General features: G+C 36.2%; 1 protein-coding gene across 2 annotated transcripts in view; it reads right to left on the minus strand.

Annotated features, from left to right (window-relative positions):
- Positions 1–18,707, minus strand: part of LOC123541681 (lysM and putative peptidoglycan-binding domain-containing protein 2-like) — a 31,593-nt gene that overhangs the window by 5,289 nt on the left and 7,597 nt on the right. The window contains exons 2-3 of one of the 2 annotated variants that reach the window (XM_045327189.2): positions 14,974–15,329; positions 13,075–13,101 (exon numbers count right to left, since the gene is read on the minus strand). In XM_045327189.2, coding sequence (XP_045183124.1) covers positions 13,075–13,101; positions 14,974–15,329 — 383 coding nt within the window. The remainder of the gene's footprint in view (positions 1–13,074; positions 13,102–14,973; positions 15,330–18,707) is intronic. The other variant, XM_045327190.2, reaches the window with a different exon arrangement.

Raw genomic sequence — 18,707 nt, forward strand, 5'->3', positions numbered from 1 at the left:
TTACTACAACTAATAACAAAGAAATGTGTTTTAATAATTTATCAACAGTACTGCAACTAGTGTCCGACAAAGAAATGCGCTATAACAATTTATCAACATTACTACAACTAGTATCCGACAAAGAAGTGTGCTATAACAAGTTATCAACATAACTACAACTAATATCCGACTAAAAAGTGTACTTTAACAATTTATTAACATCACTGCAACTGGTATGATTCTAAGAAATGTGTTTTAACAATCTATAAACATTACTGTAACTAGTATCCGACTAAGAAATGTGTTTTAACAATTATCAACATTACTACAACCAGTATCCGACTACAAAGTGTGCTATAAAAAGTTATCAACATCACTACAACACTAATCCGTCTACGAAATGTGTTTTAACAATTTATCAACATTACTACGACTAGTATCCGATTAAGAAGTTACCAACATTACTGCAACTAGCATCCGACAAAGAAGTGCGCTAAAACAAGTTATCAACATTTCTTAGACTACAACTAGTATCCGACAAAGAAGTATGTTAAAACAATTTATCAACGTTACTACTTCTAGTATCCGATTAAGAAGGGTGCTACAGTGATTTATTAATATTACATTATAACTAGAGCTGGAGCTGTGTGAAAATAAAACTAAATGATTAAGTTAATAAGACTGATATTAAGTGTATTATTCATGAGACGTTATTAGCTTATCATTATTAATCAAGCCTGTTCAAGATACTCTATTAGCAAGAGATGAATAGCTTTAAATATATTACTGGGCAGTATGTACACTTTGCGTTGGGCTTTAAGTGAAGCTGAGACAATTAAGGACATATGGTGATTTTCCAGCTTTATAAGGCGGAAGAAGACAACAAGAGCCCCTCCTGGTACTGTTTCAGGGCACCTGAGCGGGCACAAAAGGTAGAAGCGCCGACCTTCCGTAAGCGAGCGGACGGCATACTCTCATAAATAATTCTACAATTTAAGCTACGTTTCGAACTCACATCAATGGAGGACAAGTAACTCGTCAGCGACCTTAACCACTCGGCCATAATAGCCCCCTGATACTTTTACAATACATGTTTTTAAACAGAAATATGGTTCAAAGCACTTTTGATGTTATATAAAGGGTGTCGATATTAAGAAAAGGGGACTAAAATATCAGACAAATTCAGAAATTGAAAACCCCGACTTGAGTTGCTGAAGGCAGTTCTCATTGACTGACATAATAATATGCAACATTATGAAGCTGCATATCAATATTTTAGTCACTGATACAGTTTTGCAAAAAGCTTGATTTTAATCGCATTATTCATTGCCGTATTACTATACATACGTCTACTATACAATAGGACAAATGAAGACTAGAAAAGAATAATAGTACCGTCGAGCATCTTGAATTTATATATAAATCATATATCTTTAACCATCTTTGCGGGAAATATCATTTTGAAACAAACTACGAATTGTATGTAGCCTCCATGGCCACGTTGTTAAGGTCGCTGACTTCAGATCACTTGTCCCTCACCGACATGTTTTCGAGCCTCACTCGGGGCATTGAAATCTTAATATGAAGAAGCCATCCAGCTGACTTACGGAACGTCGGTGGTTCTACACGAGTGCCTGCTGGGGTCTTCCTCCACTGTCAAAGCTGGAAAGCCGCCATATGACATAAAATTGTGTCGGTGCGACGTTAAACCCAACAAAATAAAACAAAATTATATACACGATCTAGATATAGAAGATAACTATAAAACTAAACGTACAATATAACTGTTGAGAGTAATATGCAAACAGAAACAGCCGAATAATAAAAGGTGTCTGACTAAACATACAAAACAGGCTGTTTGCAGATAAGAGGTTACACAATTTACGATGCAAGCTATTTCCTTGGACATGACACCCTAACAACGGAATGTACATTATCGCAAGGAAATTGCCCTTGTCTGAACAGGTCAACTACCTTAGCTGAGATGCACCTCGACTTCTATGCACATAAAGTGTTTAACTACTTCTTTACGGTCATGAAGTTAACCCATTTTTATGCAAAAAGGAGATAAACTGCTTCTTTGTGGAAATGTAGGTAACCTATTTTTGTGCAAATAAGAGATGAAAAGCTTCTTAATAGAAATATGTTAACCAGTTTTTTGTGCTGAGGTGACTATAAACCGGTAATATAATATACTGTCAAATTATCTATAAATTACAGTTTGACCTTTTGGAGATTGACCACCAGAAAAAAAGTGTTACCCCGTGTGCATTTGTTTGTTCTGGCTCGAATTCACGACCCCAAGATCCGTAGATCTGCGCTCTCCCTATTGAACTATGCGGGCTGGCTTATCCCGAGTGCAATCCTTTTTACAGGTTAAACTGCACTTGGCTTGTTCAAATGACAGTTCTCTCAAGTCCCCATCCCCGGTCCCATCCTCATTCTTCCTACATTGAAAACAAAAATACTTATAAACATCTTAAAACATGACAACAGTCTGACTTTTTAATTTGAATTTTAACCTAACGGAGAAGCATACCATAAAAAGCTTTACTACGAACAAGCCTGTTTTAAGTATAAGACCCAAAATATACATTCGCATTTATCGAGTTCATTCTAGTACCTGTTCAAAGGTTGGAACTATGCAGATATGAGCATTGTCCTATATTACTATACGAGAAGAGTAGAAAAGGTTGAGAGAAACAAAAAAAGCCATTTGTTATCGTAGATCACGTTATAATTATGAGTAAACAATACACAGTCACTATCATGTGTTAATACGTTAGTACACATTCATATGACATGATGACTAACAAACATGAATATACAGCACATAGATATTAATTTCGGTAACAACGTATCCTGTTAGGATGTTAAGTCAACTGAGTATGATTTTTGACTGGTGTAACAGAAAAGTGGAAGAGATTATATCGCTCTTTCCCTTGACCCAAATACAGGGTTGGAACGACATGTTTTTCATCATTGCTTTTAAAATGGATTTTGTTTCAATATGATCTATCTAAATCGAAGAAAGACTGTTTATTAATAGTCACGCTGACATTATTATAGGTCATTTCAACTTTTGCTAGTGGAAAAAGATACCAAGTTCCCCTCCATGCATGATTTCATGTATGAGCGGACACTTAGGCAGAACCATCGATCTTCTATCATCCTAATGAATTGCTTCCACACATGGAATATTCTACATCCAAAAAATAGGTGAGGGTCACGTGATTTGAATTCAGCGCCTAAACTAGTCCGAACGGGGTACCCCAAAAATAGACTATATCTGCTATTATCAACCAATGCGTGATACATAAAGGTAGAAACAACAAACTCGGTTACCCATGTCTCGTTGTAAATGCTGCAATGTATTTTGGGTCTTATATCTTTGTAAAAGTATAAAAGGAAGGAATTTCAAAAGTGACAGCAGGTTGGTTCTTACCGAGTGGGGAACTATACTAGCATATCAACTGAAATAAGTTAAATCAACAGTAAAACGGTAAACAAATCACCCATTCATAATACAAAATTGCAACAGAAAACTTTATAAGTTTAAAATATAAGGGACTCTTTCAAGCTAAACAACAGGGAATATGAACAAAACCCTTCGGACAAAATCATCCCTGCTCAATTTGACCAAGTTGTACAAAATCCTCTCCCACCTTGATTTCTTTACCAAACATATCCTTATTTTAAATTCTTTCAGTTACTCATCTTTTAATACATTTTTTTCAGTCTACTCTTTCATTAATCTTAGTCTTTTTCTTTCATAAAGGGGACTTTTCCGCCTTGTTTAAATTGAGCGGGCGTAGGGGTGTACTTTGCCCGAGGGATGAGGTTTTGTCTTACAAATGCTTTAATTAGAAAAGTTGCATCTTTTCATTTTAAAAGAAATATGCTGCCCTGTCATTATACATTACACCAATTATAATTAACAACCCTTTGCTGATAAATCCTAAAATGATAAAAAAAAATAATACATTTTTGGACATCATAACGCACAAAATAAATAAAACAGCAAGAGTGCCATGATGGTCCTATATCGCTCACCTGAGTAGAGTTGCTTGCTCGAACAAATTTATTAGCTTAAGCTTTAAAAATAGGAGAGTGGGTCAAGGTAAAGATTATGCAGGATTACTTTTGAAATCTGTAAAAAAAAATATCACAGGTGGTCAAAATCGTTTTGTTATAGCTTAAAAACAAGAAAGTAGGTCAGTAGGTCAAATTGATGATAACTGAAAGTCAATTTAAAGACATGCAAAACTGTCCATCCGTCCGCCCACAATTTCTTGTGAACACGATAGAGACCATATTTTGCAATCATTTTAATCAAACTTGCACACAACTTGCATTGTCATAATATCTCGGTTCCTTTTAAAAACTGTCACAATCCCATCATAGGTTACAGAGTTATGGCCCCTTAAAGGGCAAATATTTGCTATTTTTGGCTTGTGAACACGAAGGAGACCACATTCTGCAATCAACTTTATCAAACATGCACACAACTTGTATCCTTCGTCCGTTGTACGTCGTCCGTCAACAATTGCTTGTGAACACGATAGAGACCATATTTGGCAATTAATTTTAATCATCCTTGTATATAACTTGCACTGGCATAATATCTGGATTCCTGTCAAAAACAGGCCAGATGCCATCATGGGTTTCAGAATTATGGTCCCATAAAGGGCCAAAACTTCCTACTTTTGGCTTGCGAATGCGATATAGACCACATTTTGCAATTATTTTTAATTAAACTTGCATACTTGTATTGATGTAATATATCGGTTCCTTTCGAAAACTGACCAGTTTCCATCATGGGTTATAGAGTTATGGTCCATAAAAGGGCCAAAATGTGCTGTTTTGGCTCTTGCAGCCATAAAGAGACTTCATTTATGGTTTGATTTGATACAAACTTGCAAAATGTTTCTAACAACAATAACTTTAGGATTCCATGATGAATCTGTCAGATACATTCATAAGTTCACGAGTTACGGTCCCTGATTTACCCCTGGAAGAGCCAAAATTTGTTGATTTTTACCTTGTGAACACGAAAGAAGTGACATTTTATATTTGATTTTAACCAAACTTACACACAACTTAAGTCACAATAAGATCTCGGTTCCTTTCGAAAACCGGCTAGATTCCATCATGAATTCTAGAGTTACTGTCGCTGAAAGTGGAAAAATTTTCTATTTTGGCCCTTTCAGCCATATACTAGTAGAGGTTTCATTTATTCTTTGATTTGATACAAACTTGCAAAATATTTTAGCTAATTAATCTCTAGGCCTGGATTGAAACTGGGTTATGTTGGGTCAAAAACTAGGTCATCAGGCCAAATCAAAGGAAAAGCTTGTTATCAACCTAGATGCTTCATTTATGATCCTATCTTCATGAAACTTAGTCAGAATATTTATTTTGATGATTCCTAGGCTAAATTCAAAACTGGGTCATATGGGATCAAAAACTAGGTCACCCGGTCGAATCAAAGGAAAAGCTTGTTAACACTCTTGGGGCCACATGTATGATCCTATCTTCATGAAATTTGGTCAGGTTGTTTATCTTGATGATTCCTAGGCCAAGTAGGAAACTGGGTCATGTGGAGTCAAAAACTAGGTCACCCACTCAAATCAAGGGAAAAGCTTGTAAACACTCCATGGGCAATATTTATGACCCTACATTCATGAAACTTGGTAAGAATGTTTTTCTAGACGATTCCCATGCCAAGTTAGACACTGGGTCATGTGAGACCAAAAACTAGGTCACCGTTCAGATCAAAGGAAAAGCCTGCTTACACTGTAGAGGCCACACCTTAGACTCTATCTTCATGAAACTTTGTCAGAATGTTTATCTTGATGATTCAAAGGTCTAGTTTAACAGGTGAGCGATATTGGGTCATCATGACCGTCTTGTTTCATGTCTCTCAACTAAATTTTACACATTTTATAGTGTCTTACCAGGGATAAAAATGTTATGAAACTGCCAGATATATCTTACTCTTAACAGTCAAAGAAAACATATAATAGATGTTTCTAAATATCTAGATTTATATATAAATGAACGATTTAGATAACAATATTTAAGTACACTGTATAATGTTTAAGTTCACGATTATAATAGTAAGTGAACGTGCAGTCACATTCTGCATGTGCTTCGAGTTCCTGCATAGTTAACGTTGGTTATATCTGCAAAATGCAAGAATGTCCAAACAACATGCTACAATGACATTAAAACTATTCAACCCCTTTTACAAAAAAAAACAATCCTACATGAATGTGCCTATAACTTTAGTTGGAAGGAACATATTGAATCTGACAGTATATTACATCCTGTTATAAAATTTCCCTTTGTAATAACTGCAGATACTTATTCAAATATTTCCTGCTTCATATGAACAATTTGTGCAATCTATGTTTGAAAACAAACTAGAAATGTGTCCATGGGACACAGATGCCCCCAATACATGACATTAAAATGACAATTTTTTCCCAGGTCAGGGGCCAAAAATGACAATTTTTTCCCAGGTCAGGGGCCAGAACTCCTACAATACCGAATGAATCCGGATGCGAAACCCCAGGTGCACAACTGCACATGCTGACCAACATTCCTGTAAACTTTGGTGACTCTAGGTCAAATACTTTTGGAGCTACGCACGACACAACATTAAAATGACCCATTTTTAACTAAGTCAGTGGCTATAACTCCTACATGACTGAATGAATCCGGACGCGAAACCCCAGGTGCACAACTGCATATGCTGACCAACATTCCTGTAAACTTTGGTGAGTCTAGGTCAAATACTTTTGAAGCTATGCGCGACACAACATTAAAATGACCAATATTTTACTAAGTCAGGGGCCATAACTCCTACATGACTGGATGAATCCGGACGCGAAACCCCAGGTGCACAACTGCACATGCTGACCAACATTCCTGTAAACTTTGGTGATTGTAGGTCAAATACTTTTGGAGCTATGCGCGACACAACATTAAAATGACCAATTTTTTACTAAGTCAGGGGCCATAACTCCTACATGACTGGATGAATCCGGACGCGAAACCCAAGGTGCACAACTACACATACTGACCAACATGCCTGTAAAGTTTTGTGACTCTAGGTCATAATCTTTTGGAGCTAGGCGCGACACAACATTAAAATGACCAATTTTTACAACGTCAGGGTCCATAACCTCTACAGGACTGAATGAATCCGCACGCGAAACCCCAGGTGCACAACTACACATGCTGACCAACATTCCTGTAAAGTTTTGTGACTCTACGTCAAATACTTTCAGAGCTACGCACGACACAACATTTTCGGAAGGACGGACGGAAGGACGGACGGACAAGAGCAAATCTATATGCCCCCCCCCCCCCCCCAAAGTGGTGGGGGCATAAAAATGAAAAGAAACTTCTGTAATTTTACTGGGACAAATATAACATGTCTATTCCATGTTAATGGGCTGGACTCCAAATTTTGGCTAAAAATAATTTAAAATGTTGGCCATATATGAACATTAGAGCATGACTCCATGAGTTTTTGTTTCTAAACTATTTTAAACTATAAATGTGTCCATGGGACACAGATGCCCCCACTACATGACATTAAAATGACAATTTTTTCCCAGGTAAGGGGCCAAAAAGGTCAGGGGCCAAAAATGACAATTTTTCCCAGGTCAGGGGCCAGAACTCCTACAATACTGAATGAATCCGGATGCGAAACCCCAGGTGCACAACTGCACATGCTGACCAACATTCCTGTAAACTTTGGTGACTCTAGGTCAAACACTTTTGGAGCTATGCACGACACAACATTAAAATGACCAATTTTTTGCTAAGTCAGGGGCCATAACTCCTACATGACTGGATGAATCCGGACGCAAAACCCCAGGTGCACAACTGCACATGCTGACCAACATTCCTGTAAACTTTGGTGACTGTAGGTCAAATAATTGGAGCTATGCGCGACACAACATTAAAATGACCATTTTTTTACTAAGTCATGGGCCATAACTCCTACATGACTGGATGAATCCGGACGCAAAACCCCAGGTGCACAACTACACATGCTGACCAACATGCCTGTAAAGTTTTGTGACTCTAGGTCATATACTTTTGGAGCTAGGCGCGACACAACATTAAAATGACCAATTTTTATAAAGTCAGGGGCCATAACTTCTACATGACTGAATGAATCCGGACGCGAAACCCCAGGTGCACAATTACACATGTTGACCAACATTCCTGTAAAGTTTTGTGACTCTACGTCATATACTTTCAGAGCTACGCGCGACACAACATTAAAATGACCAATTTTTACAAAGTCAGGGGCCATAACTTCTACATGACTGAATGAATCCGGACGCGAAACCCCAGGTGCACAACTACACATGCTGACCAACATTCCTGTAAAGTTTTGTGACTCTACGTCAAATACTTTCAGAGCTACGCGCGACACAACATTTTCGGACGGACGGACGGATGGAATGAAGGACGGACGGACAAGAGCAAATCTATATGCCCCCCCCCCAAGTGGTGGGGGCATAAAAATGCTACATCAAGAAAAAACATGTCTGAGTCGAGAATCGAACCCGGGTTGCCTCGGCAATAAGAACTTCCCTATCACCTTGACCAATTCACCATGAAGGGCTTAACGACCGTTCATATAAAGCTTTAAAATTAAGGCACTTTACCTTCGGAACCCCATGACAACCCTTTTTAATACTGAATGGAATGATAATAATAAGATTTATTTTCATGCGTTTTCGTAATATATACTCTTTCAGAGCCTTCTTAAGGGTAAATGTTACAGTTGCTTATATGTATAAAGGGAAAACTTTTCCTACGGACAGAATTTCTTTATACTTTGTGTGCTGAGTGAGAGTCATGTTTAAAACGGAAATACGTATTAAAATCATAGGCACCCAGGCTTGATATTGAAACTATCATTGAAAAAAAAATCAAAAAAATCAGTATTTTCCGACTTTCAAGGGCAGACAATTCATGACCAAGGCTGGGTACGTATAATTTACTTTATTTCACATTTCTGTTTTTGATTTTATTCTCTGTCAGTAAAAACAGTTTACAGAAGGAATTATGTCTGTAAGAAAAATTTGCACCATGTCAATATAGACACTGTGGCAAATGTCCTCATCTATGAACATGACAAAACGATACCGCAAAGTCCAGGTCTTTCCCATGGGCCTAATTTCTTTAAACCTTGTATACTGACTGCAAATGAAGTCTGAAACAGAAATATAAATTAAAATGCACAGTTTCGTTGCCTTGATCTTGAATTATCTGTCCTTGAGAATTAACTTGACCCTACTGACCCAATATGCAGTACGAATATTGTTTTTTCTATAACTTTCCTATAGGCCAAGTCAATCCAAACTAAGGTTACTGAATAGAAACTGTTTTTCCCTTTTCATCGTTTAGTAACAGTGACCTTAAGCTTGACTCCAATGACCTCAAATGCAATTCAAACCTTGGTCTTACAGTAAGCTAACCATGGGAGCAAATGTTCCGCAAAGGACCCCTTTACAATCTTCTTATACAGTTGGACACGGCTAGTTGTGTTTGCATTTTCATGTGGAATATTTGAATGGCACTTTTCTGCGTGCTAGTTCATTCATTTCATTATTACAACTTGATGTTGCACGACTCACAGGTACAGTGGTGAAGAGCACATACTTTATGTGTCAAGCCGCCCTATACATAAACATTGAATGGGGGCAAATGTTCCGCAAAGGACCCCTTTACAATCTCCTTTGAAATATAAGCAAATTTCCAAAAGTCATGTAGTCCTGCAATATGACAGATCCACTCCGGCGTGGTACAAGTACCCATCTCTGTTACTACTGTCTATCAGAATGTCCAAATGACCTGACTAGACAACCTTCACCATTTAATAACACAATGAAGGTGAACAAAATTCATCAGGATACCGACAACCATCTAATGCCAAAGGGTGAAAGAAATAAATGTACTTGGTATTATTTATTTCCGCTATAAAATTAATGGTTTATCAACTTGAATGTCGAAACTGATAAACCCATCCTTGTTAACACTTCAAAATATTTCCTACGCAGCAAAAATGGAGTTTCAACCATTATGTGAAGTTTTGATAGCCTTATTAAGGGGATGTAACTTCCAGCAACAAGAGCACCGCCATGCAGGTGCTGACGCTCAGGCCAAAAAAAAAATATGTATGTTTCCTGTGACATGCCAGAAAAAAATAGGGTAGGTAGGTCGATTTTTTTTTTTTTTTTCCTTTTTTTTTTTTAGAATACACATCTTTATAGAAGAGGAATTCCCTTGTCTTTGCTGACGCTCAGGCCAAAAAAAAATATGTATGTTTCCTGTGACATGCCAGAAAAAAATAGGGTAGGTAGGTCGATTTTTTTTTTTTTTCCTTTTTTTTTTTTAGAATACACATCTTTATAGAAGAGGAATTCCCTTGTCTTTGCTTTTGCCTATTGTCTTACCAATACATATAATTATGTCTTTACTAGATGCTATACACTTTAAATACACTGCTTTTTATATACCCTTTGGCTTTTAGTCAAATTTTTAAATACATGCCGTCAGAATATTTCAACAGATGCACCTTTGGGTTTCCATTTGTTCAAGCCTAGCTTAAACTCATGATTTTTTATGTCAAGGCAGGGGTGTAATTTTTTTTCCACACCACCTGCCCTGCAGGACTACTAACCACTAAAATCTGCTTGCCCTTAGTAAACAGTCAATTGCCCTTATAATTGACATGTTTAATATTGTCACTTTTATGAAAGGAGTATTATACAATAAGTAAATTTCAAATGTAACACTCAGTAGACAAATACTATTCTCTTGTACCCTACATTTCCTTTTTAAGGTGGCATATTTGTTCTTCTTAAATTTCCTTTTTACAGCAGACATTTTTATTTTTCTTTCCTGTATTTTTGTCAGCAGCACCAGCCAGTTGCTCTCCAAAATAACTGCAGATATAGTAATAATAATTAAAGTCTATCCCCTCCCGTATTTTCCTAACCTATTAGGACAGCATAAAATATTTAGTTATTTTCATTTTCTCAAGACTTATTTCCCGAAAATAATTATTTTGAAAAGTGTCCCCAAAATATGGACATAATTATCATCATCCACACACCCTTTGTGAAAGCGGGAAAAAAACAATTATCGGAAATTATTCAGTTTATTAGCTAAGCAACTGGCCTTGTTTTCATCATTAATTAACATCGGCCAAAGAGCTAACAGAAGTGTGTCGCTATCATGGCATCTGAAGAGAAGATCAAAGCGGTATAGTTGCCCGAGATTGTCATGGCATTACGTCATGTTTTCGCGCCATGTGAAACATCACTGTTTGATCGTACTGCCTCGCTTCTTTAAATTGTTGAGAAGAAAACAATAAAAAAGTTTCTTCTTTATTTTTTTTTAAAAGCGAATGTACAACATCACGAATGACCTCTGTGACCTGTTTGCCCTCAAAGAATTTACATTATTGTTAGTGGAAAATTACCGGCATGACGTTTTGATATCCTTATGATTCGCGGGTTAATTCCAGTCAATCCAGGTATTTTTTCGTGATATAATTTCTGAATTTGGTAAAGTTACGACGTTAAAACCACTCGCCCGATCGGTCGAGTATACAGCGAAGTCCACTCGTCCAAAGAGCTATAAAAATAAATATTCTTTGACTCGTCCTATCCAGAATTTAACTCGTCAATGTACGATGGAGGTGAATATAGAACTGTCAGATCCTTCACAAGAAACTGCCTGTCGGCGGGTGGACTTGTTCAAAAAGCCCGGTGAATGTACATCGATCCGATGTTCCTAAATGAGAGCATATAATTTTTTTCGTACCCGCAAATTTTCGTCCGAAAAAAAGTTTAGGGTCGGGGGCTAAAATTAGGGTCGGTCGGGTCACCGGAAACATACATATTTTTTTTTTACGCCTCATCTGATTGTTTTGTTTCATAGAAAATTGTCCTACCCATGAGTTTATAAGTCAAAAAGGACCATAATTCTTGCATAAAGCAGGATGGAGTTATGTTTCTTGATGTACAGAGTCAGATTATGATTGTGAACAACAGTTGCAAGTTTCAAAGTAATAGCTTTGATAGTTTAGGAGAAAAGTTTTACCTAAACATATTACTTAACCAATAAATCTGATATTTTCTAAGTCCAAAAGGGGCCATAATTCTTGCAAAAAGCAGGACAGAGTTTTATTTCTTGCTGTACAGGGTCAGTTTATGGTGGTAAACAACTGTTGCAAGTTTCAAAGCAATAGCTTTGATAGTTTAGGAGAAAAGATGACCTAAACATAAAACTTAACCAAAAAATCTGATTTTCTAAGTCCAAAAGGGGCAATAATTCTTGCAAAAAAAGCAGGACAGAGTAATGTTTCTTAATGTACAGGGTCAGTTTATGATGGTGAACAACTGTTGCAAGTTTCAAAGCAATAGCTTTGATAGTTTAGGAGAAAAGTTGACCTAAACAGAAAACTTAACCAAGAAATCTGATATTTTCTAAGTCCAAAAGGGGCCATAATTCTTGCAAAAAGCAGGATGGAGTTAGGTTTCTTGCTGTACAGGGTCAGCTACTGATGGTGAACAAGTGTTGCAAGTCTCAAAGCAATACCTTTGATAGTTTAGAGGAAAAGCTGACCTAAACATAAAACTTAACCAAGCAACGCCGACGCCGACACCGACGCCGATCAAGTGATGACAATAACTCATTCTTTTTTTTTTTTCAAAAAATCAGATGAGCTAAAAATGGAGTTTCAACCATTATGTGATGTTTTGATAGCCTTATTACGGGGATGAAACTACAAGGTTTGTAAAGTTTTGATGGCCTACTAAATAAACGAGGGTGTATATTATGACTAGCACAAACTTAAGCAACTAGCACTTAAGATAGCATCATCCACTGTGTGTAACCGTCACCAATGCTGTGCACTTGGATAAAATGTGAACTCCTCCCGTCAGATAAAAAAATGTAGCTACCTGAAAATTATAAAGGTCAAATGTCAAGGGGGAAGGTTAACATTCGGTTTCCTTTTCTGTGATACAATATGGGGTGTCTAGGTCATGATACCTTGGTGGCTGTTCTGGATCTGGTTCGCTGCAAAATGAGAGAATTATTCATGTTTGGAGCAATAGTCACATTGGTTTTAACTGTGGAATCGTATGTATATAATTACCGACTTTCAGCAAGTCAATTTTATTGAATTCTTTGCATGAAAGAATTGTGTGTATTGAAAAGAAAACTAGAATAAACAACGACGGTGTGCAGCATTTCTAATTTAAGACACTAAAAGAAAATTGTGTTTGACAAACATTGTAAACCAGATAAGATGGTTGACACAATCTCTGATTCATTGTAATGACATATTGTAAGCAATTCAGGGGAGATAATTTAAATTATCATCATCTGATTTTGATAACTTGATACTTTAGAACTGAAACAGACAGATATAACATTTCTTTCCCTATGTAATAATGCAAATATTTCCTTCTCATAATTATGCATTGATTTCCCTATTTGTGGGTACAAAAACAAAAATATCTAAACAAGAGTTACCGTATTTAACATATTTAGTTTCCTCAAAAGTAATCAAATTTTGTACATTATACAGGGAATTCAGAACCTTTCAACCAGGAAACAAAATAAACTAAGAATTTCAATGACATAACAGATTTTAACTCAAAAAAGAGAATTATTTAATTAATCCTGTTTTAACCAAGAAACTGTACCAGAGTTACCAATATCCTAATACAGGTTTTCCAGATGATACAAAGTCCTACAAAGTTAATACCAGAGTTTTCTAAGTCAATGAAAAGAGATGCTCTGCTTGTCCCAACTGCAACATGACTTTGTGTAATGAAATCAGAATGATGCTACCTGCCATCAGTACCATATTTAGCTCTAAACATTAACTTATAATCCAAAATGCCAGGATTTACTGTCTAGAATTCTTAAGGTGATGCTCATCAATTTAAATCATCTTACTTAAAGTAGAATTTCGTTTTTAACCTTTAGCCTGCTGACGGCAAGTGATTTTGCCTAAAGTTGCGACCAGTGCAAACCAAAATCAGATCATGGTCTGCACTGTTCGCTATTCAGTCAGTAAATTTTCAGTGAACACCCCTTTGAATAATAAGTGGTACTACCCAAACTGAATGACTGACCAGTCCAATTTCGAAATTTGGCAAAGTAAAGACTAAATTAATGTGAAAATGGAACACTTATAAAAGGGATGTAATTACAGGTACCAACAGAACGAGAAAAGAGAAATCAACATAAATGCCGGTTATGGTATTTCTGGTAAATAGCCATGATTATCACATTAAATAATAATACGAATAATAATGCATGCTTAATGCCAATGCAATCAACATAAATAGTAGTTACTAGCATTGGAATTTATGTTCAATGGCAATCAAATCAAATAATGATACATAAAAAGGATTTATGCTAAAAATCAATCAACATAAAATTTTCCATGCTTGATTATAATACATGCAATGAGAAATGTTTTTGATTACAATGAACACACCAATTGTAAGTATTTCAATGTTGGTAATCAATATGCACAAAATTAATTTCAAAAATGTAATATAATGCTTCTCATGTCATTAGGTCCCTTGCTACTACATGTACCCAGGACCAACCTTTCATGTTTTGTTGTGCACAAAATATATTTCTCCTCCAAATTCTGTCAAAATTTCCTTGTCAAAGAATCTCAAAACTGAGCTGTTATATGAAGTGTTAAGACACAAGATTCTGCTTTTCAAGACAATCTCTTATTAGGTAAAATGTTAACCCGTATTTCATTTCACCTACCCTTTTACAGGCAAAATATCCCTTTTCCTTGAAAACACCCTTGCCACAAAAAGCCCCTCTAGAGGACCACTGCCCCATTAATCAAAAAAGAAAGAGATGGACCTGGTTTCCAAAGTAACACTTGTGATTCATTAGACATTAATAGCTTACCTTGAAGACTTTTCTAAACTTTCCACTTTGCTTTTCAAATTTGCAAAACTTGAATCATATTTGTTAAAGAAGTCCATTCCCGAACTTTGGCTTCCATTTGAAACTTTAGTGTCATTTTCACTACTTGTGTCCCTTTTGGCACCCTGACTATCACTATTACAAGCACCAGTGGTACACTGATCACCAGAGGTAGAAAATTCACTGTTTGACCTTGACCTCACTTCATCAGAAGAAAGTAGTTCCCAATCATCTTGCACCATGTAACTATTTTCACTTGTGACAGGAATGTATAAATACTCGCGTAAAAATAAACTGTCATTTGTCCATAGTTTGTTTTCTCTCTTTATTTGTTCAACCTGAAAACAGATATAAAACCAGACTTTAATTAGTGTGAAAACAATCACTTTTATATTTACTGAGATAAATATTAACTGACACATGCTTAACCCGTATCAATATCATAATGGACACGACTGATTCTGTCTTTGCGACCAGTGTAGATCATGATCAGCCTGCACAGTGCACATCAGTGCAGTCTGCTCATGATCTGCACTGTTCGCTGTTCAGTCAGGATCTTTTTGGTAAGCACCCCTTTTGACAGTTAAATTGGTACTGTCCAAATTGAAAGATGGACCAGTTCATTATAGAATTTCAGCAGGGTATGGGTTAAATATATAATATAACCAATTGCGAACAAATGGTCTATATGAAAGCAAGGACAAATATCCAACAATGAAAGCCGTGTTCAAAATGTATATCAAAGATATAATCTCCCTATCGCCTAAAAAAAAATTCTTTGTTTCCGGTAACATGCTAAAAAAAATAGGGTAGGTTAGTCGGAAATTTTTTTTTTTTGGAATTTTTTTTTATTAAGGGAGACTTTTTGGAAATTATTTTTGTGTCAAAAAATGAATGTAAATAAGAGGGTAATGCCTTCAGAGCATCAGAAAGTTGATTTCTAACATCACTGGACAAGTTTAAAGCATAAATTTAAGTGCAGTTTTGCAACTTTTTATTAAAAAGTTGAAAAAAATATTCTCCAAGGCCATAAAAACATTTAGGGTCGGGCCAAAAAATTAGGGTAGGTCGGGATACCGGAAACAAACAATTTTTTTTTACGCCTAAACAATAACCCATAGCATACATGTATACCCGTGACTACCACATAAATGGCTATAAGGAAGCTCAGAATGAAATCATACTTCACACAACCATTCCACCATTTTCCCCCATATATCTTTACCCTGCTAAATTTCTTAAATGGACTGATCTATCATTCAATTCGGACAGTACCATTTATTATTCTAAGGGGTATTCACTAAAGATTTACTGACTGAATTGCGAGCAGTGTTTATCATGAGTTTGGTCTTCACTGGTTGCAATGGCAAAATCATTTGCGGCCAGCAGGCTTAAATCACTCAGACTTCCTTGCTTTGGTTTTTTAACATACTTGTCAGTTTTTGAAATCCTTTGCCCTTTCATTAACATGTATTTTAAAAACAAGAGGGTCATGAGTAAGATGAACTACATATTTCAACTAAAATGTTGAGAAAGTAGGTCAGTAGGCCACATTCATGGTCATGCACTCTTGGCTATTCAGTCAGTAAATTTTCAGTGAACATCCCTTCAAAAAAATGGTACTGCCCAAATTGAATGATGAACCTGTCCATTGTAGAAATTTAGCAAGCTAAAGGTTAAGTAAGCAGGCTAAAAGTTAAGTAACAATAAATATCAAACTTCATTACTCTTAGAGGTATTCTCCAACGGTTTGGGTGAAATTTTTCAACATGTTCATTTCCACCAAATTTGGCATAGAATGTTTATATAACACTGAAAAAATGATGAAATGAGTGAAAGTAAGTGTTGGACTTTGGTAAAGACACAAAAAGTATATTGATTTCCTCCTTCATTTCAAAGGCATTTATATCAGTTTACATTTGAACTTCAATTTGTATTTTTGGTTATTTACTAGATTACCTTGAAATAATCACATAATATTCAAGTTTGATTGTTGTGGGTTTAATGCTGTTTTTTCAACAGTATTTCATTTATGTAATGGCGGGCAGTTAATCTAACCAGTGTTCCTGGATTCTGTACCAGTACAAACCTGTTCTCCACAAGTTACTGCCAACTTCCCCACATGAATCAAAGGTAGAGGACGAATGATTTCAGACACAATGTCTTTTATCAAATCATCATGGAGAATAATATGCCCCACCCGAGGACCGAACTCATGACCCCCACGATCTGTAGATCTGCGCTCTCCCTAGTCCCTATTGAGCTAAGCGGGTGGGCTGTAAGTTTGTACCACTAGACACAGTACTAACATTTTATGGGGTTTTTTTTTCTTTGTTTGACAGGAAAGCAAGTTTGCCCAATATAATTATGTGAACAAGTCGCTTTAAAACTTGAACTCCAATTACAAAGGTTATCGATATGTAACATACTGTTCTGAATGTTAGATAAGTTTTGTACTTTTATAATTTTTCAAAATAGCACAGTATCTAACAACATAGTCAGTGTTTTTTCCTGATATCACTTAGTAAATATTATGCTGTTTAAAAAAAAAGTACTTTACAATGTCACGCAGGATGAGGTTTTCAAAGGCTATATAATTATAGCACAACTGAATCAATATTACTCAATTAACACTCACCCTGCTAAATTTCTACAATGAACTTGTCCATCTTTCAATTCAGACAGTACCATTAACTGTTAAAAGCGATGTTTACCAAAAAAAAAAAAATCTGACTGAATGGCAAACAGTGCAGATCATGATCAGACTGCACTGATGTGCAGGCTAATCATTATCTACACTGGTCCATCGTGTCCAGCTGAGTCCATTGTGTCCAGCATAATAAGGGTTAAAATGAATAATAAATTCCCTCGTTTAAAATATGTTAAGATTGCAGGGCTTTTGATGTTCGCTTTTTGGTGCCAAATGTCACCACCATTCCCAGGAAACAGAATATTCCCCGCCCCTCCCTAATTTTGAATTTGTTGGGTCAAGACTCATTTGCATTCGCATTTTGTGACTTTTTCAAAATGGATTCAGGTACATGTATTAAAATAAGGTACTGTAAACTATGTGTCCAGAGGACACTGGTGCCCCAATTTCCTGTAACTATACATGGTTTCAGGACTCTTGGTGAAATATTTTTCAAGATATATGCAAAACAAACTTTATGTGTATTTTTCACCATTAGGCTAGGACCATAACTCTGTTCTGGCTGAGAGAAATCACATTCAAAACACCAGGTGCAAAAATTTCACATACTTTATAACAATCCCCTAATGTTTTATGACTAATTTAAATACTTTTTGTTTCAAATACATGGGATACAAACTTGTATGCCCTTTATGCACACTTTGATAAATTTTTAATCATGGGCCATGACTTTGGCTCTGACTCTGACTGACAGAAGTCCCAAACAGAACTCCAGAAGCACAACTTTACATGCTGAATAATATTCAGAATATGTTTCATGACCCTAGGTCAAAAACATTTTAAGATATAATGTGGCCCTAACTTGTATGCTTTTTTTCATGCATATTTTTGACTAAATCAAGGGCCATAAATCTGGTCTAGCTGAAATACTTTCTGAGTCACATGCAACACAAACGTGTAGGCCCTTTTTACAAGTCAAGGGCCATAAGTCTGATCTGGCTGTTTGAGATCCAAATTAAAATACCAAATGCACAAATTCACATGCTGAATCACAACCAGTCTGTGA

This window comes from Mercenaria mercenaria, chromosome 19, assembly GCF_021730395.1.
Source record: "Mercenaria mercenaria strain notata chromosome 19, MADL_Memer_1, whole genome shotgun sequence".
NCBI classification, from domain to species: Eukaryota; Metazoa; Mollusca; class Bivalvia; order Venerida; family Veneridae; genus Mercenaria; species Mercenaria mercenaria.